The sequence below is a fragment of the Macaca thibetana genome, chromosome 13 (genome assembly GCF_024542745.1).
Source record: "Macaca thibetana thibetana isolate TM-01 chromosome 13, ASM2454274v1, whole genome shotgun sequence".
NCBI lineage: Eukaryota > Metazoa > Chordata > Mammalia > Primates > Cercopithecidae > Macaca > Macaca thibetana.
Genome location: NC_065590.1, coordinates 73,706,836 through 73,728,479, shown reverse-complemented (window position 1 = coordinate 73,728,479; position 21,644 = coordinate 73,706,836). Strand labels below are relative to the sequence as shown.

General features: G+C 40.6%; 1 protein-coding gene across 11 annotated transcripts in view; it reads left to right on the top strand.

Moving 5' to 3' along the window:
- The window catches only part of RASGRP3 (RAS guanyl releasing protein 3), a 129,159-nt gene that overhangs the window by 79,021 nt on the left and 28,494 nt on the right, over nt 1-21,644 (top strand). For 9 of the 11 annotated variants that reach the window (XM_050754958.1, XM_050754961.1, XM_050754962.1 and 6 more), the window contains 8 exons: nt 2,437-2,531; nt 5,878-5,948; nt 6,503-6,634; nt 7,892-8,039; nt 9,827-10,000; nt 10,380-10,496; nt 13,072-13,347; nt 19,871-19,948. In XM_050754958.1, the coding sequence (XP_050610915.1) occupies nt 2,437-2,531; nt 5,878-5,948; nt 6,503-6,634; nt 7,892-8,039; nt 9,827-10,000; nt 10,380-10,496; nt 13,072-13,347; nt 19,871-19,948 (1,091 nt within the window). Of the gene's footprint in view, nt 1-921; nt 1,119-2,436; nt 2,532-5,877; nt 5,949-6,502; nt 6,635-7,891; nt 8,040-9,826; nt 10,001-10,379; nt 10,497-13,071; nt 13,348-19,870; nt 19,949-21,644 lie in introns of all 11 variants that reach the window. The other 2 variants (XM_050754956.1, XM_050754955.1) reach the window with 1 other exon arrangement.

Below are 21,644 nucleotides of genomic sequence, written 5' to 3'. Positions count from 1 at the left end.
AATAATTACTACCTCACAGCATTGTTGTGAAGGTCAAGTTCGACAATATATGCAAAACATTTGGAATGGTGCATAGTACATAATGTGGGTGTTCAATAAATTAACAGTAGTATTTTTACCACTGCAAAGAATAATCTTGCTCTCAGGCAAGTAGAATTTTTTATAGTTGTTGAATATTTATGAATCACTGAGGATAATGTTTATAAATATATTTGCATCTAAAATTTTTTTCCTTACATATTCTTTTATTAATATTAAACCAAGTAACATTTATAATATTCTTGAATATCTTATCACTTAAGAATATGAGGAAAGGTGGCTGGGCACAGTGGCTCACACCTGTAGTCCTAGTGCTTTGAAAAGCTGAGGTAGGTAGATCACTTGAGGTCAGGAGTTCGAGACCAGCCTGGGAAACATGGCAAAACCCCATTTCTACAAAAAAAAAAAAAAAAAAAAGCCAGGAGTGGTGATGTGTGCCTGTAGTCCCAGCTACTGGGGGGTCGGAAGCGGGAGAATTGCTTGAACCCGGGAGGTCGAGGCTGCAGTGAACCGAGATCGCACTACTGCACTCCTGCACTCCAGCCTGGGTGACAAAGTGAGACTTTGTCTCAAAACAAAACAAAAAAAGATACGAGGAAAGTATAAAACATTGCATTAAAAAATTTTAGCTGTGAAATGGAATGGTATATAACAGGGAACATTTCCATGGTCTCCAAGCACCATCCATCCCCAGGAACAGCTTAGCAGGTATTTTTGGCATCATAAAGGTTGATGTAATCTCAGTCACTGATACTTTTCTTGTAGAAAGATACTGTCTATGGAAGTCATTATCTTTTCAGGTTGGCAAGTGATGCTCTAATGGGGTCTGAACTCTAGTCTAATAACTTTCTCTTGTTTTTTTAATTTTTAAATTTTTTCTAGAGTTTTCTTGAAGTACAACTAAGGACAGGTCACCACTAGGCACTAACGTCACTGACTTGCATGATTATGGAGATGGTCTATCTGATGCTGAAAATGTCTCTGGTTTTTTGACAACGGCTAAATAACCATGGGATCAAGTGGCCTTGGGAAAGCAGCAACATTAGATGAACTGCTGCACACTTGCATTGAGATGTTTGGTACGAGCCTTTTCTCCTTTCATATCTTTTGGATCTCTCGATGCTCTCACTTTCCTCTATTCAGAGGCAAGTTGCTTGTGGAACAGAGTTCAGTCTCTGTACCTTGGTATTTAAGGCCTTTTGGATGGACCCCAGTCTGTCTCTCCAGCTTCACTGCCCTCCACATTTCTTTCCCTTTACTGCCCACAGCTCATACCCCAGTCAAACTGTCCACTTAATGTTTCTGGAACATTCCCTGTACCTTTCTACCACCATCCACTGGTCATATTCCCTTCATTGAAATTCTGCTTCAGGGCCTTCTCAGATGTTCATAGTACCATTCCTAGTTTCCTTGGTCAGGAACGCTGCTTGCCTTTTCCCCCATCTCACATCCCATTGTAATTCTTTATAGCACATAGCAAATGCCTCTATAATTGTTTCTTGGTCTTTTGACTCAGATGAATGTGAGTAGCACAATTTACTGCATTCTACATTCAAACATGTCATATCTGCTACTAGATTATACACTTTACAGCTGTATGCTCCTTGTGTTGTTGTTTTCGTATCCACCACAGCATATTGAGTTATCCCTTGCACAAAGAAAGTCAACCCACATGGGAGTATTATTTATTAAATAGATTACTATAGAAACCAGAGTTAAACCAGAGCAGGGTTGCCAGATAAAATACAGGATGACCAGTTACATTTGAATTCTGACAAACATTTTTAGTGTAAGTATGACCTAAATAATGCCAGGGACATATTTACAATAAAGAAATTAATCATTATTTCTCTTAAATTCAAATTTAACTAATTGTCCTGAATTTTATTTATGAAATCTGTCAATGTAGACCAGAGGAAGGGTAAGACCCACCCACCTTTACTTGCAAGGAAATACTAGCCAAAGTAGGAGGTAAAAGATCACTGGTTGGCCAGGTGTGGTGGCTCACGCCTGTAATCCCAGCACTTTGGGAGGCTGAGGTGGGAGGATCACAAGGTCAGGAATTCAAGACCAGCCTGACCAATATGGTGAAGCTCCGTGTCTACTAAAAATAGAAAAATTAGCTGGGTGTGGTGGCGGGCACCTGTAGTCCTAGCTACTTGGGAGGCTGAGGCGGGAAAATCACTTGAACCCGGGAGGCAGAGGTTGCGGTGAGCCGAGACTGTGCCACTGCACTCCAGCCTGGGTGACAGAGTGAGACTCTGTCTCCAAAAAAAAAAAATTCATTTGTCTATGAAAAATTTTTGACACTATGATACTATCGCTTCTCTATTGATGTTAGAAAAAGTAAAGAGTAGCACTGTTATCTCCTCACTTCTTGTTCTATTTTTTTAACAGATGACAATGGAGAGCTGAATAATAGTTACTTGCCAAGAATAGTTCTACTGATGCACCGATGGTATTTATCTTCCACTGAGTTGGCAGAAAAACTTCTCTGCATATATCTTTTCAACTACTGTGTAATTTTTACAACTATAAATCAAGCTCTGTATTTAGATAGAGTGTCTATCCAAAGCCAGTAAATTAAGATGAATAAATAGTCTTCGGTTATCCAGCTGTTTTGCGAATATATGTAGATGTCTAGACGAAACACATCTGGATGATAGACCAGATAGTTGACTCTCCATCTGGATGTTTTGGCTGTACTTGAAAATAATCACTAAGATGTAAAATGAAGCAGGAACTGTAGGCTGGATGTTTCTAACTTGTCTTAAACATTTCTATTATTAGAGCAATGAGAGAATATTTAACAATGATTCAAGACCAGATTTGTTTCTTCTGGGATGGCAAAATGGTGGGCATAGAGGATGCAGCTTAATCATATGGAAATACAGCCAAAATAATATGCTCTCACTTGGGCACAAACATCCATTTAGTTTTCACATCTTCCCTTGCTGCCAAGACACAATGAACATTCTAGCAGGCTTATTATAATTTGTTGACTGATACTAATGTTAGATTTTCTTCTGAAATGAAAACAAAAAAATCCCACATGGTTAGAAACATCCTTCCATAATGAAGGCTTTTAGCAGTCTACCACTTCTCTACATCATGCAGTCCAGAAAAGTGGTTGAAAGCCAAATGACTGAAGATGCAGTCTCCCATTCGTAAAAGGTTCTATTCCCTGAGAGCCAACGCTTATTATACAATCTCTAATGTCGGTGCCTGCAGTCTCTGCCTTCTTCAAGCCCATGAGGCCCTGGAGATGAGTGAGAACCGCTACAGGGATGGGGAGCCTTAGGGGGAGAGGCACCACCTTAGAGGGAGAGGCACCATCAAGTGTTGTTAGGGCCTGCCAAGGCTTCTGGAGCCAGTAGGGTGTCCACCTGTTCAGTTCAAGCTTCCTCCACTTTCTACTTCTCTTCATCCTCCTCACAACCTCAGAGCAGAAAAGGATATTAGAGAGTCTATAAGGTCCATGGAAGTGAGCAAGATCCTAACTCCTGGTAGTCCAACGGTCATATGCGTCCACTGTTGAAGTGTAGAACACAGGTAAGGATGGAGGGCATTGGCTCAGTCTGGTCATACTCATGGCAATCTAGACATTATCCAAAGAATGTAGCCACCAACAGTGTTCTCACCCTCAGCATGGTCACCAGTGCATGAGACACAAATAAAAAGGGATATTTAGGCATAGTAACATTTAATGTGGGAAAGTTGAAGACCGCCTGTGAATCAACATTTCTATAAATTTTCCTCCCTTTGGATTCCTTGCTCATGCTATATCCACAGTGCCTGGCATATACACAAGCTCAATAAATATTTGTTTAAAAGAGTATGAATAAATACACTTACAAGTAAATAACACAACCTGAGTATTAAGGTACCTGAAAATGACATTTTCAAATATTAAAGAAGAAATTAGAGTACCTATACAGTTACGCATAGCGTAACGACGGGGAAATCATCATTTGATGATTTCATGATTTTGCAAATGTCATAGAGTGTGCTTATATAAACCTAGATGCTGTAGCCTACTACACATCTAGGCTATATTACACAGCCTGTTGATCTTGGACTACAAACCTGTACTGCATGTGGCTATACTGAATTCTATAGGCAATTGTAATACAATAGTGGGTATTTGTGTATCTAAACATAGAAAAGGTATAGTAAAAATACGGTATAAAAGATAAAAAGTGGTACACCTGTATAGGGCGCTTATCACAAATGGAGCTTGCAAGACTGGAATCCGCTCTGGGTGAGTCAGTGAGTGAGTGGAGAGTGAATGTGAAGGCCTAGGACATTAATGTACAATATTGTAGACTTTATAGACACTATACACTTAGGCTACACCAAATTATAAAAATATTTTTCTTTCTTCAATAATAAAATAACTTTAACTTACTGTAACTTTTATACTTTATAAACCTTTAAAAACTTTTTAATCCTTTTGTAATAGTACTTACCTTAAAACACAAATATATTGTACTGCTGTAAAAAATATTTTCTTTCTCAATATCTTTATTCTACAAACTTATTCTATTAAATTTTTTTTTTTTTTTTTTTTTTTTTTACTTTTTAAACTTTTTTATTAAAAGCAAAGACACAAACACATGCATTAGCCTAAGTTTAGGTTTACACAGGCTCAGAATCATCAATATCACTGTCTTCCACCTCCACCTCTTATTCCACTGGAATGTCTCAGGGGTAGTAACAGGCATGGAGCTGTCATCTCCTATGATAATACCCCTTCCTTCCGGTATAAGTCCTGAAGAACCTGCTGAGGCTGTGTTACAGTTAACTTTTTATTTTTTTTTACATAAGTAAAAGGAGTACTCTACAATTACAACAAAAAATAGTATAGTAAGTCCATAAACCAATAACAGTCATTTATTCTCATTATCAAGTATCATATACTGTACGTGACTGTATATACTAGACTTTTACATGACTCACACAACAGCAGATTTGTTTACACCATCATCACCACAAACACATGAGTAATGCATTGGTTACAACATTATGCTGGCTACCATGTCACTAGGTAACAGGAATTTTTCAATCCCACTCTAATCTTATTGGACCACTGTCATATATGCAGCCCTTCATTGACTGAAACATTGTTATGTGGTGCATAACTGTATAAGGCATTAATCCTAAATGCAAAATCTTTTTGGTTAAAATAGTATTTCTCGGCCAGGTGCGGTGGCTCACGCCTGTAATCCCAGCACTTTGGGAGGCCGAGGCAGGCGGATCACAAGGTCAGGAGATCGAGACCATCCTGGCTAACATGGTGTAACCCCATCTCTACTAAAAATACAAAAAATTAGCCGGGTGTGGTGGCGTACGCCTGTAGTCCCAGCTGCTCGGGAAGCTGAGGCAGGAGAATGGCGTGAACCCGGGAGGCAGAGTTTGCAGTGAGCCAAGATTGCACCACTGCACTCCAGCCTGGGTGGCAGAGCCAGACTCTGTCTCAAAAAATAATAATAATAAAAATAAAAATAGATAGTATTTCTCTGTACTATCAATTTTAATTATGTATAGTTGCCATTCTATTTGTAATTACAATTGGCAGTTATTAAGTGTGGAGGAAGGCAAAACTAATCCTGTAACTGGCTTCTCCTTCAGACCAAAAAAATATATTCCAGAGCTATAATAAATCAAGTTTCAATTGTTCAGTGTCGAAGTCATCAGAGGCCACTTCTCTGTGTATTTGAGTGTCTTTATAACCCCAAATGTCCCCAGCATGGTCCTCTTACTAGGAATTGATATACATTGAGGGCACAGCTGCAGGTGTGTGTAAAGGAAATGAGGTGCACGAATTTTTTCTTTAACTGGTTTACGTATCGAAATGCCACTGGAGAAAGCTGCAATGAATTTCGATTAAAGATCTGCTACTTCATGAGGTAAATACATTTACAAATTTAATTTCTTGTAGCTTCTAGTTCTGGCACGGTTGTAGTTTCTAGTTCTGCAATTGTTGACAATTTCCTTTTCCCCAAGCTGCAGACCTAGTTTGACAACAGAGTCTACTCTGATACCCCTCCCACCAACTTTGTTAAAATTGGCCCTCCTCTGTTGGGTGGGGTGGGGGAAACTTTATCTTTTGCACTAGAGATTAAGTAGTAGTAAATGTGATTAAGGAATGAAACTAGCTCTTAGAAAGGGTGGATTTATTTTCTTCTACTCCCTCGCCACACCCATTCCCACCTACTCACCATGACTTGAAGGAAGGGTTTCCTTTCAACTGAAAGAGAGGCTATGAATGGGAGTGGTTTGAGATAGGAGGAGGGCAGAGAGAGGCTCCACGTGATGGATGGGGGTTTGGAGACAGGAGATGGCTAATTTGAAGTAGGGTCTTGGATTCAGTGTTAAATGTAGTCTGTAAAATGGTACAATCATTTCCATAGATATCCAGCTTGAAATATTCCAGCTACCAAAAATATTTGATGCCTTTCAGGTACTGGATTCTGAAATTTCCTGCAGAGTTTAATTTGGATCTTGGTTTGATTCGTATGACTGAGGAATTCCGGGAAGTAGCTAGTCAACTAGGATATGAAAAACACGTCAGCCTCATCGACATATCCAGCATGTAAGAGTGGCACCAACGTCTTTCACACTCGATGAGTCCACTGCTTAGGGGAGGAAGTAGTGATCACCCCACTTGTCCTGAGTGTATCCCACTCCTGAATCTAGGTTTGCTTCTGTGAGAAAAGCCTTGCTGCAGTGAGTACAAGCCGTGTTGGACACAACTCATCTCTCCAAGCTGCAGTTTCTTTACTTGTAAAATGTGGACAGTACCTTTCTCGTGGGATTATTATGAACATCCAATAAGGACATAAGATAATGCATGAAAGCATTTGACACACAATAGACGCTCGGTATGAGTTACTGAGTCTGAATCTAGTTAACATCTCTTATGCCTTCACTACTCAAAGTGTGGTCTGCAGACCAGCAACATTAGCATCACCTGGGAGCTCATTAGGAATGCAGCCTCTAGGCTCTACCTTTAACCTGAATTGGAATCCGCACTTTAAAGATCCCCAAGTGATTCACATGCAAGCTTGAGAAGCTCTGTACCATGGTGCTGCTGAGGTTGGCCTCAGAACAACAACCTTATGGTGGTTGACCATAGATGTCAGGAGCTGGTTAGCTCAGTTATTAGGTAACTGGTGCAATTAGGCCACTTTCGTATCAACTAGGTAACTTTGCACAGGGAAGACTATTTGATGATCCTAAATATGGTTATCCATCTTGCAAATGTATGTTCTTGTGTGTTAGGTATCTCTGTTTTCCACTGTCGATTACTATTGAATACTTCTTCAATAGTAATCAATAGTGAATGATCCGGGAATTATAAGGGATGTTTGGTGAAAAAACATATTATTCAAGATCATTCCTAATAAATCAGAACCTCTGGCAGTAAGGCCCAGGCATCTGTCTTTATAACAAGCTTTTCAGATAATTCATGTTATACTAAAGTATGAGAACCACAGCTTCTAGTGGTTTCCATGTGCCTTAAATCACCATCTATATCCTGATAAACTCCCAAATTTATATACTAGCCCTGACCTTTCCTTTATGATCCAGACCTTGCTGGTCACAAAGAGACTAAGTAAGAGATTCTGGATGGATCAGTGCAAAACCTACTCTGTCTGGAAAAACAACTCCAAGTTTATGTTCTATTGGCAATTGGTCAGTGGTTTTCTCTTCAAATATGAAAGACAGGGCATGTATTTTGCACAAGCCCCTGGAAGCAAGCCAAGAGTTACAGAGTCAGTAGGTTAATAACTTCCATTGAGTGAAATGGGCTTTCAACACATTGACCGGACTCACTCTTCTTTTATAGTCCTTCCTATGACTGGATGAGAAGAGTCACACAGAGGAAAAAAATATCCAAGAAGGGAAAAGCCTGTCTGCTGTTTGACCATCTGGAGCCCATTGAATTGGCTGAGCACCTCACTTTTCTGGAGCATAAATCTTTTAGAAGGATCTCAGTAAGAAACTTGACATTTATTCTTCCAAGGATAACAACCACGATGCCAACTTTCCCAAGAGCTGCATTTTCATACTCTGAAGTGTTGGCAGCTTCTATCACTGTGCTCTGCTGGAAAAGTGCCCTTAATTCACAGGAACAATCCCTTTTAACCAAAGATAAATATTATCCTGTCTTTATTTTATGGCTCAGGAGCTATATTTCTGTCGCTATTTTCAATGTCTCCTTTCATAGGATTAAAGCGTGATTTTTCTAAATAGTCAGTGGAGATTTAACCATTCAAGGTTGATTTAGCTCCATTGACTTCTCCCAAGTGAATATGTTTTGCTAGGCCCTTCGTTTTTGGGAAAAAATATTTAGTTAGGTTCGGATTTGTATAAATGGCTAATTATGGGTGTAGGTTGAAAACAGGAATTGTAGACTTTAAGGAGAATCTCAACATCAGGTTCTTTCTTTCCCAGAGATAGAGATCCTGAATTAAACTTTTCTTTCCTACTCATCTTGATGGAGCCTCATTCCTTCTCTAACTCCCCCTTTTCTTTCTCTGGTCTGTGATTTCTTAGCCTCCTGCTCTCTATCCTCCTGTTATGATAACATTTTCCACATTGGTTCACAATCAGCCAACCACTTTGCTTTGTCTCGCCAAGCTCTGGGGAAGTTGCGCCTCCTCCTTCTCCTTTTCCAAGGTGTCGGAGAATGAATTACATTATTGCTTGCAAAGAAGACTGTCTTGGTTAGAAGCATGAATTTCTGAAAGACTGATTCTTTCACTAAGTAATCCTACTTGGAGGGTACCTTAACGATTCCCCGCAGGCAGGCCATGGGAGGGAGTCCCCCGCACTGCTTATATGATAGAAAGCTCATATGTATTTTTTGACCTCCATGCTAACATTTTGAAAATGTGTTTGTCTTGCTAAAGAGCAGCCTTACTTCAATTGATTTTTTTTCCTCTGTCTTCTTTTTTCTTGAAACAACTTTACAACGGATGCTAATTTGAAATCATTATGTTTGTGTTCATTTCCTCCTCTTCATTGTATACCATTGTATCTTTAACTTGCCTGATTGGAATCACCAGCAGTGTGTTAAAAATGGAGATTCTTGGCCCAGCGCGCCTTTAGTCCCAGCACTTTGGGAGGCCAAGGTGGGCGGATCATGAGGTCAAGAGATCGAGACCATCCTGGCCAACATGGCAAAACCCCATCTCTACTAAAAATACAAAAAAAAATCTAGCCAGGCGTGGCGGCTTGCACCTGTAGTACCAGTTACTCAGGAGGCTGAGGCAGGAGAATCGCTTAAACCCGGGAGGCGGAGATTGCAGTCAGCCAAGATTGCGCCACTGTACTCCAGCCTGGCAACAGAGCGAGACTTGGTCTGAAAAAAAAAAAAAAAAAAAAAAAAGGAGAGTCTTTGGTTTTTCTTCTGAAGATAGTGATCGTTTACACCTAGGGTGTTCCCAGGAACCAGCATTTTACCAAGTGCCACAGGTGGATCTTATGACCCAGTAAATTTTGAACTCATTGGAATACCACTTTGAATCTTGCCTCTTTCTCCTCCCACCAAAGCTGTGATGTGTAGTAGTGGGTGTCTGTGCATGGGGTGAGTAGTGGGGTTTGAAAAACAGCAAAATAATATTTTAAAGACACATGTATATTGAAACTTTTAGGATGCCATTGTAAATGTGAAATAAAAGAAATTATTCTGTTGTTATGAAACAATATCTTACCTCTTCTATATTCTAATTTCTGATTTTACATTATAATTCAGAATCTCTGAATCTTCCTTTCCTAGTTCACTGATTACCAAAGCTATGTCATCCATGGCTGCCTGGAGAATAATCCAACTTTGGAAAGATCGATAGCTTTATTTAATGGAATCTCTAAGTGGGTCCAATTGATGGTTCTTAGCAAACCAACCCCCCAGCAAAGGGCAGAAGTCATCACAAAGTTTATCAATGTTGCAAAGGTATGTCTGGTAATCAGACTGGGTTCTTGAGTTCTAGATGTTCATTCACTCTGTTGAGAAAAGTCCTTGAGGAAATGTGGTGTTCACAGTATAAGAGCACTGGACAACTAAACTACTTGCTGATGTCTAATGAACAAATCGTATTTTTGCCATGCAAGAAGATTGCTTTCAAAAAGCAATGCTTAGAAGCATTTAACATAGCTATTTTTCTGTGAAGTAATAGATATATTTCTCTGATTCTATTTGTGCTTCATTTTAAATTGATGTAATTTTTTCATTAGCTTCTTGTTATTAAAATTGTGCATAAATGTACTTGTAATTCACAAAGTTTAGACTAATTTAAAAATCCTTAAAAAGCATTGATGCATTTTTATTGCAGAAGCTCCTTCAGCTCAAAAATTTTAACACCCTGATGGCAGTGGTGGGAGGCCTCAGTCATAGTTCCATTTCACGCCTCAAAGAGACGCATTCTCATCTTTCTTCAGAAGTTACAAAGGTACAGTAGATTTGATCCTAGTTAAAAGTAAAAAAATGCATTTGTAAATTGTTCAGATTTAGTATACGCCTAACAAATGTCACTCAGAGGGGGAAGGTTTTCCTCTTAAACCAGTGGTAGTTCATACATGGGGACAAAGTAGAAAGGGAATAACCACACCAGCTGAGTTCACCTGGAAAAACAGGTTGGAGGTGGTGGTAAGTGTCCCAGGAAGAATGCTTTGAATATCATTAACATATTGTAGTGGTGGCCAGCGTGGTGGCTCACTCCTGTAATCCCAGCACTTTGGGAGGCCAAGGCGGGTGGATCACAAGGTCAGGAGATCGAGACCATCCTGGCTAACACAGTGAAACCCCATCTCCACTAAAAATACAAAAAAAATTAGCTGGGCGAGGTGGCGGGCACCTGTAGTCCCAGCTCCTCGGGAGGCTGAGGCAGGATAAAGGCGTGAACCTGGAGGGCGGAGCTTGCAGTGAGCTGAGATCACACCACTGCACTCCAGCCTGGGCAACAGAGGGAGACTGTCTCAAAAAAACAAAAACAAAAACAAAAACAAAAGCCAACATATTCAACAGGTATCTGTTTGGTCCTACTATGTGATAGGCACTGTGATACACAAAGTAAATAAGACAGAAATAGTTCCTACCCTAACTCCTGAAATAAAGTCATTGAACGACTATTCATAACACTGTGTTGGGCACATCAAAAGAGAAAAGGGAAGACATAGGCCTTGTATACAAATCCTCAGATTTAGAACTGAATTGTCATGAAAAAAAAAATATGTGTATATATATATAAAAAAAAAGTGATCATTTTCCAAACTGAGATTTCTGCCGTATTTATTTTTATGACATGATAGTTCTCTTTTTCTTCTTGAGCAAAAAGGAGCATTTCATCCTTATGAAAAGATTGTCACGTAAGAGTGCACTTTGTTATTTCAATATGGACACTTTTAGCTGTGAGTTTAAAAGAAAAAGAAAAAAACTTCTACAGCAATTAAACAATCAGGAAATGCATTGTCCATCAGGTGTGGTGGCTCACACCTGCAATCTCAGTACTTTGGGAGGTGGAGGTGGGAGGATTGCTTGAGGCCAGGAGTTTGACATCAGCCTGGGTAACATAACTGGATCCTGTCTCTACAAAAAAAAAAAAAAAAAATTAGCCAGGTGTGGCAGTGTGTGCCTGTAGTCCCAACTATCTGGGAGGCTGAGGTGGAATGATGGTTTGAGCCCAGGAGTTTGAGGCTGCAGTGAGCCAGGATCATACCACTGCACTCCACCCTGGGGGACATACCTGGAAGTCCAGAGACAGAGCAGGCATGGTCTGATCAGACCTCTGACTCAGGGTCTCTGCCTGCCTCTGAGTATTAGAGAGTTTTGTTTTTTTGTTTGTTTCATCAAACTGGTTTTTCTCCTAATTGGGCTGTCTGTAGCAACCAAAAAATTATGTTCTCTTGTTCATGAGAGCTGAAGATAGGGAAGACTTCTCACTTCAACTCTTCACGCATAGAATTAAAGATCTTTTGAGCCAACTCAGGTCTTAAGCCCATCCCTGGACCAATAACAGTTGCCAGAGGAATACGACGTACTGATTGGCTTAACCCTGGGTTCCTGAACTGGTCACAAACTAGAGGGATGCAATTACTCTGATGATAAATCAGAACCCATTCTTGGTCCTGGAAATGGAAACAGCTCTGCCTGAGTCACAAGGGCTGCTTTGGGAGAGAGTAGACTAATTAAAATCGGGGTCTACTAGAAAGACCATGCCTGGTTACTGTGAAGCAACCAACAATAACTTGTCCACATAAACAAGAGGAAGTAGTAAACGACAGAAGTACTGTTGTTTGACCTCAAACTCTGTACTCATTCCAAGTATAATGGAACGTATTAGGTAATAAGTATTTCATTTTCTTTTAGCTTTGTACCAAATCTCAAGTAAAAAGCAAAAACAAATTTTAAATGTTGTGAAGAATAAGAATCTGATAGAAGCTTATAGAGGCTTGGAGAACTACCAGGGTATCTTTTAAAATTATTTATTGGAACTTCTCTTACTTATAGAGAAAGAAACCGAGGCCTAAAGAAGTGAAGTGACTTGTTCAAGGTCACCCTTCTAGTTAGGCAGAATATAGAACCACAGCTATCTCATAACGCATTGCAACTTTCCCTACCCCACAGTGTCCCAGATTAACCTCAAGTAATATCTGGAATGCAACTTTCTTGGAACAACTAAAAAATTTTAATATTCGACATGCTTGCATTTGTGGACAGTAATATTTTCATAAACTCCCACTTAAGAATACATGATGCCATTTAATATCCCAACATCTCTAGTAGGTAGGCAGATGTGTAGGCTATTTCTGTTTTATAGCAAAATGGAACCGGCTGCTCAATGTGTAGCCAGGCCTAGTACGTTTTCTAACTTTCTTTTTCCTGATTAATATTTCCCTGTAGCAACATTGGTGCAAGTGATACTTTTCTCAGTAGCTGAGGAATTTCCTAGCCACACATTGCAGGGCCTGGGGGTGTGCAGAAGGGAAAAAGCTGTTTGAAAATTCTACTTTTCCATCTGTTCCCAGAACTGGAATGAAATGACAGAGTTGGTCTCCTCCAACGGTAATTACTGCAATTACCGCAAGGCCTTTGCCGACTGTGATGGCTTCAAAATCCCCATCCTTGGAGTACACTTGAAAGACTTGATAGCAGTCCATGTCATTTTCCCAGACTGGACGGAGGAGAACAAAGTGAACATTGTGAAAATGCACCAGCTCTCCGTTACCCTGAGTGAACTAGTCTCCCTGCAGAATGCCTCTCACCACCTAGAACCCAACATGGATTTGATCAACCTGCTCACGGTGAGTTCCAAGGAGCCAAGTTTGGGCTCTGTAACTCTTCTGCACCTTTCTTTCCAGGAGTCATAGTAAGATGTGTGCCAGCAATTCATTCTGGAGGAAAATTGGTTTCAGAGTCAATAGATGAGAGGAAATCTCATAGGACAAGGGAAAAGGAACCTTGATTAGTATTTTCCATAACCAGCAAATCTTGGGGCAAAGAAATCTACCTTTGTTCAGAGGGGCCCAGTCTCTGCCGTATGACTCCACTTCTGGAGTTTTTAGAGAAGCTCCTCCAGACTCTGTCTCAGCCCTCGCTCTCCTTCACCACATTCGTCCAACTCATCACATCCTTCTATATGTCCTCCGGTCATCCGCTCCTCTTTATCCTCACTGCAGTGCTTTAGCTGAAGCCTGGAGTAATGCAAGGACCTTCTCTGTGATCCCCCTCTTCCCATTACGAACCTCCCAAACCTCCAGGATGTAGTTTACAGACTGGCATTCAAGGTTCTTGAAGACTCAGTCTCCAACCGTCAGCCCAGCCTTCTTTGCCATCACCCTCTCCCACATTTTACCAGCCTTTGAGAAATACTGAACTTCTTGTACTTTGCACTCCACGAAATGCTGCCTTCTGCTTTCTGGCCTTTGCACTTTCTGGGAGAATCCTATCCCTACCCATCCATATGGCGAGTTCAAATTCAAAAGCCTGTCTTTCTGGAGCATTCTCTCTCCCCCTCCAAAGCAGTCATGCATCTGTCACATGTCACCCTGGCACTTTCTATTTTCCTTAACTATAGGAGGAGTCACTCTGAATTCAATTTTTTTCTGTTTACCTGCCTTACATATCATATCCCTCGCACCTCTCACAGTTCCTGGCATATTTAGGAACTCAATAAATGAACTGCATGCTGTATTTAGGAGTGATGTGGCTTAGGAAAAGAAGTTCACCTACCACTCATACTTTTTGGCATTTGTGGCACACATGTTTAGCTGGTCTCCGCATCCTAGAACTTCTAGACACAACAGGTGTATAGAAGAGAACATTTCCCACTGGCTGCTTCTTTGTGGGAAGAAGAGGCATAACAAAATTCACTCGCCCTTCCTTAAACAAAAGTAAAGGTACAACTTCCCTGTTTGGGTTTATAACACTGTAGCATCTGAAACTCAACTGCAATACTGAATTAACTGTTTTCCTTGTATGGCTGTGGAAAATGAAACCAATAGCTCCTCTTAATTTCTGAGAGCCTAAATCCCCTAGGTCTGCTGCATTTTCTGTCCTTGCAATAGTTTGCTGAGAATGATGGTTTCCAGCTTCATCCATGTCCCTACAAAGGACAGAACTCATCCTTTTTTATGGCTGCATAGTATTCCATGGTGTATATGAAGCACCTGCATTTATTAATGATTTGCCATGTAAATATGTTTCCATGAATGAGTGACCAGAGTTGTAGCCCCAATCAGACTGCAGACCCACAGCTGCAGGTGATGTCTGCAGACCCGTCTCCGTGTGGAGCCTAGGCTTCCAGTGTCTGTGTCGAAGCTGTCCATGATGTCAAGCATAACTTCAGAGAGCAGGTGCCTACCCTTGGGCAATTTCTCATAGAGGTAAAAGATACTAATGGGGTAGAGAAATTAATTTGAGTTATAAATGAAACAAGCAACATTACGACAAAGAGATATTTAGAGAAATATCGAAGGATTTTCAATAAAATTTCAGGAGTACAAATGAAAAAAATCTGAACTCTAGAAATAAAGGCTAAGAAAAAAATTCCTTTTTGCTGGGGAGGAATCTTTCTCTCTCTCTCTCATATTGAAGGAAAACTTAGAAGCCATCAAGCGCCGTATTTAGTAAATGCAGTGTTGGGCAGCATAGTGTAGTGGCAGAATCCTAGGTGGGAGACCTTGCTTTCAGCCTTCCCTCTGCAGTTGCTTGGCTTTTTCTCCTTGCTAAGAGCCTTGTCTTTGGCTTTTTTAAAATAAGTGTTTTATGCTGATTTGTGAGGTCTCTTCCAGCTCTAAACTTCTAGGATTCTAGATGTGAGAACCGGTGGAGTCTTGAGAATAAGGAACCAAGAGTCAACTTGATTCTGTAGTACCAGCCCGATAGCTCATCACGATAGCACAATCCTGCGTATGAGTCACCAAACTTCAAGCCGAGATCCTTTCTCTCCCCACACAGCCAAGAAGAAAGTTTAGTGCATAGCAGTATACATTCATTCTTCCTGACTCCTGAGGAGTTAATCTCCTCAACATGAGGACCGAGGAGGCTTCTATCTTGTGGTCACTAGAGCGCAGTGGCCGTTTTATGAAGCACACACATATCTGGATTAGAATCATATGGCTGACCACAGCTGCCCCAATGCATGTGAAGGCGTCCACATGCCAGCATCGGAAGGGGTGATTCATTTTGCCCCAGGACTCTAAATTTTCACCTGAAGTGATTGTTTTCATCTAAATATGGCCCCAGCTGAGGTCGCCTGTATATGATGGACAGCCCTGGAGGACAGAAAAAGAGAAGCCTTAAGTTCATCAACAATTATGAAATGCCTACTCTGTGTGGTAGGCTGTAGGGCAGTGCTTTAACTTTCTGTAATAGTTGATTACAATTTTCACAGCACTTTTCACATACATTTCCTCAGTAAATTCTCACACACACCCTGCAATGCAGCCTGGGTAGGCTGCCCCGTCCTTTTATATAATATCACCCCTGCCCCGTCCTTTTTTTTTTTTTTTTTTTTTTTTAAACAAAAGAAGAAACTGAGATTTACAAAGGACAGGGAGTAACCTTCTGCATCGCAGGCTGGGCCAGGTTCCCCTCAAATGGACATTTGCTCTCTCATGTGGGCACATTGCTGACATCTAATTTATTTCACATCTGTAAAAATTAATTAATACCGTTCTCTCCCCCTCTTCATGATGTGCAGTAAAGGAAGTAATTACAGGACAAAATCTATGAGGGTAGGAGCTTTGTTTGTCATTTTTATCATTGTATCCTTGGCCCCTTGAATACGGCACCAGGCATGTTGAGGGAAGGAGGACCACGCCACCAAACTGTTGGGATTCGTATTGTTCCTCTTTTCAGGGAATATCTGAAGAGGACATTTCCCTTACATCCCCATTCACGTAACCAGGAGTTTTACAAGCTGATGCTTCTGTTCCATGGGGTATGAAATAGTCTGAATCTTTTCATGGTATTTTTAGCCCTATCAGTTACTTTTTACCATTTTGAGTACATGCAAATAACTGGAAAGCCCCTGTATTTTTAATTTTAGTCTCATTTTTAAAAAAGAAGAAGAAGAATAAGAAGAGTTTCAAAAATGGTGAGTAGAGGCAGTCTGACGTCCAGGTGTGTTTTATTTTATGATAAACAGTCAAGCCAATGTAGATCCTACTGAAGACTGAATCTGCAACCAGCTTTGCTGAAAGGATAGGTTGGTAAATGCAACAACTTGAAACAGTGGATCGGAACATTTGTCAGAAAAAAACAGTCAGGCTCAAAATATGTTTGACAAAAGCAAATGTTCTTGAGATTCCATTGATGAGCAGCCCATATTATAAAAAAGGTGTGTAGAAAGTAGAACAGATCACTCTTTGGGCAGGTCCGTAAAGCCCGGAGGAGATCTGAGAGAGGAAGTAGAATCATGGCTGGGAAAGAAGAGATGCTAGGAGTAACCCCAAGTGGCAGCTTTACATTCATGGATAAGCACAGTGGCATTTGACTCGTGCATTGACTGGAAGCCAAACCCTGCATTTGTGACCTTCTAAACAAACTCTAGCTCATTTAATCTTCACCATAGTTCTTGGAGGCAGCTATTATTTATGATTCCCATTTCACAGATCAGGAGACTGAGACTCAAGAAGGTTAATTGCATGCCCAGGCTCGCACTACTAATAAGCAGAGAGCAAGTATTTGGAGACTACCAAAACATTTCCATCGCCGAGCCAGTTATCCATTTGACACATGGAAATACCCAAGGATGTTCTGTTTCTCTTGAAAGAGCATCTCCCCGCCTTAGTGTGTGGCTAATTTGGATTCTTGGTTGGCAGTGGTAGTGCTGCTGTCATCTCATCTCCAGCAGATGCTGGTGCCAGTGATCACAGGACTTGGAAGCTGAGTCAGGAGGAAGGGAACATACTCCTCCAAGTCTGCACTAACTCCTGATAACAAGGAATTCAGAAGGAAGGAGTCACTCGGTTTTCTCTCTTTATGTAACCTTCACAGTACGAGGCTGCAAGCTGGGACAGGGGATACAGAGGTGCAAAAGACAGATGTGCTGTCCATTTTCATGAGACTGAGAGCCTGGTGCAGTTGTCTGTTGTGGGAATTACAAAATAGTAGACAACTGCCCACGGCTGATGTATTTTATTTGGTCCATATGTAATCATAAAATTTTGTTGTTAGTTAGTTCCCACTGTTTAAAAATTGGGATAGTTTATCTAAAACTCCAGATTTCTGGCTTCTCTGAACAAATCAGAAGATTTGGCAACTCAAGGTCCAATGTTAGGCTGACAGCAATTTGTCATTGCTGAGTAGCGATGTTCATCACAAACCACACCTCTCCCTGTGACTTCCCTAATGGAGAGCGGTGTTGGGTCCCATTTATCATCATAATTTTTTTTTAAATTGTGGCGCTAAGAGGAAAGATCCCTAAATAAATTACATCTGCAAAGACTGTTTTCCAAATAAGACGTTGTGGTACCAGTGTCTCTATCAAAATGTACCTTTCACACATCCTACTCGACTCTTTTATATAATGGAATGGCTCCCAAAGGCATTTGTTTGTGACATGTCGAGGTTTCCTTTCCTGTAACAAGGCAGAGCCCGGGAGGTAGGAGTGATTGCTGTTCAGGGGAAGGTGAATACCATGTCTCTTTTTTGTAAGCAGGATTGTCATGATCTTGTAATGATACTGGGGAAATTTCACAGTTAAATCAGTTTTATTTTGTTTAGAAAAAAAACTTCGTGACAAAGTGCAGGTAAAAGAAACGTGACCTGATTGTGAAGTCCTTAATTTAAATGTTACATTCAAGCAGCTGCTAGAACAGTGACTATAACAGTCCCTGGCACATAGTAGATTACTGATAAATATTTGTTGAGTGAATGATTTGAAAATGAAATTTTATAATGCCAACTTCTTTTTTAAAGGAAATAGAACAGGAAAAGGAATCTTTGAAAACATCTTCACCTCTGAGTTTTCTCTGGCTTCCTCCTTCTTTCTTTTCCCCCTCACTCCACTCTCATACACACATTAGATAAAATATGTTAAAGAACAGTTTTCATTCCTACATGGTCAAAGAAGGCAGCCAGCACTGGTTATGTTCATGGCCGGGGAAGTGATGTGATCCATGGAGTGTTCTAGCTTTAAAGGAGTAGGTGGGAATTGTTCAGGCTTATTTTAACCTCATGACTTCTGTTTCAGGTGAGTGAGAATATGCATTGTAGGGCTTTACAGAGTTTATCCACGTTCTCCAATCTGGATCTGTGTTGTCCTTGCCTACAATGATCTTCCTCTCTCTTTTGTCTAGATTCCGTCCCAGTCCCCCTGGTTAAGTTTCGGTTCACAAGGACCTGCATGAATCCATCCTGATCATTTCCGTCTCCAGTGGCCCCTATGCATAATAATAATATAACAAATAGCAAATACGATAATAACACAGTAACATTAACACTACAAAATAACACTTCTTTAGATTTTACTGTGTACCAGGTCCTGTGTGAAATACTTTACATGCGTTATTTCATTTTTGGTCTTGATACAAATCCAACTCAGTAGGGACTTTTATGATCATTTCCATTTTCCAGATGTGGTAACTGAGTGTCAGAGAGGAAATTACTTGCTAAAGGTTACAGAGCTAGCCAGTGGCAGGCTCCATGCTTGAACCCAGCCCTGCCTGACTACACAGCCTCTGCCCTCATGTATTTACTATGCTACCTCCCTGATTTCTGACCGGTTCCTGGAGCACTTAAAGTGGAGCAACTACTTCACACTCAGCATGTGCTGCCTTTTATTGCTATGAATACACCTTTTTAGGTTCAGGCCCTATTTATTCAAATAAATTATCAGGCGCTTGGGGGCAAGGAATGATTTTATATCAGCTTGCCTCACTAGGACTTAGCACAATGCTCTCAAATAATAGGAGCCTAGTTAACTGCTCCTTTATTTCCACAGTTCTTTAATCAAACCTCAAAGGCAGCATTTATTACATTTACAACTCTTATTGTTTGCATCTGTCCCTGCTTCCAGCCTGGAAACATCAGGTAGCCCTCATCTGTGACTCAGCACTGAGCACCTGGGAGCTGCTCAGTAAATATTGCTGAGGAATTGAGTTGATGGTTCTTGTCGATACTGATGATTAACCAGGATTAACGTTTTCTCTTTTAAAGTTCATTTTCCATCTCTGCATGCCGTCTTTTTATTGTTCTGCATTTACTCAAATTCCTGTATTAGACAGTGAACTTAAACATTCAACTTGAACAAAAATTCAGCAACGTAAATAAATAAGTAAATGTAATCCAACATATTTATCTGTTTTAATTTTGTTGTAGCTTTCCCTCGACCTCTATCACACTGAAGATGATATTTACAAACTGTCACTGGTGCTGGAGCCTAGAAATTCTAAATCGGTAGGTATTATTTTCTCTCTAAGGATCAGTGCCACTCACTATTTTTTGTCATTTATAGTAATTGGCTATTACAATGTTGCTTTATGTTCTAAAATGGAAGAATTTTAAAAATTGGTATTATTCTTTTTTTTTTTTTTTTTTTTTTTTTTTAGGCGTAGTCTTGCACTATCACCTGGGCTGGAATGCAATGGTGTAATCTCAGCTCACTGAAACCTCCGTCTCCTGGGTTCACGTGATTCTTCTGCTTCAGGCTGCCGAGTAGCTAGGATTACAGGCACACACTGCCATGCCTGGCAATTTTTAAAATTTTTTTATTTTTAGTAGAGACGGGGTTTCACTATGTTGGCCCAGGCTGGTCTCAAACTCCTGACTTCGTGATCCGCCCGCCGTGGCCTCCCAAAGTGCTAGGATCACAGGCGTGAGCGACTGCGCCCGGCCATTATTCCCATTTTATCAATGGGACAGCTTAGCCCTGACAGTTTGAGAATTATATCTTCATACCAGAGGCTAATAAAGAGGAAGAACATCATTCTCATTACTCTGTTTTATAATTGATCTTCTATTTGTTGTGTTCCTGCTAAGAACTCAATACACCTAGGACCAAAAAGAAAGGAAAAGAATAGTAACTCATCTTAATGTTAAAGATCATTTAGACTGTTTCAAGCTTTAAAAAAGCTCCATTCAACATAAAATTAGATTTAAAATTTTAAGTATCTTGATGATAATTTACAAATTTCTCTACTAACCATTGATTCAACTCAGAATTTGGATGTCACATTGGATAGTGTCTCACTTAGTAGATGGCAAACTCTTAGTGAATAAACTTTATATAATGAGATTGAAGAAATTGCATTATTGAATATACACCACTCATTGGTTTTAGTGGGTGCATTATATTTTAGCTATGCTTTGCACTAATACAAAATGCCTGGATGAGTTTAAAATTTATAATGAGGTTGGCCGGGCACGGTGCTCACGCCTGCAATCCCAGCACTTTGGGAGGCCAAGGCGGGCGGATCCTAAGGTCAGAAGATTGAGACCATCCTGGCTAACACGGTGAAACCCTGTCTCTACTAAAAATACAAAAAATTAGCCGGGCGTGGTGGCGGGCGCCTGTAGTCCCAGCTACTCTGGAGGCTGAGGCAGGAGAATGGCGTGAACCTGGGAGTCAGAGTTTGCAGTGAACCGAGTTGGCGCCACTGCACTCCAGCCTGGGCGACAGAGCAAGACTCTGTCTCAAAAAAAACCAAACCAAACCAAAACAAAACAGAAACATTTATAGTGAGGTTGAGGCTCGCATGTTGAAGATAAAATGCCTATGCTTGCTTCTTATAATCACATCTTGAGATCAGTTCTCTTATAAAGATCTCACCCTTACCAGCTGAACTCTATAACATAGTCACTATGCCCCCTAGGTTTATTAATACCTACTGTGATTCTGAACCATCAGACCGAAGAGACAAAATGGCAGTGAGAGCCGTTCTCTGGCCCCAGCAGGACATGCACTTGAGTCTGAGTCAGTTGAGCTGGTAGCATCTGTTCTTAAAATAGTGCATGTGGTTCCATGAGCACGTTCTCCTTCCTGCCAGTCTCAGGAGGCTCGTCTCCTGGAAATACTGCAGAACAGAGCCATGCGGGATGATGTGGCACATGCAATGGTAGGAGTGAGGACCCAGACTCTTTAAAGCTAGCAAGA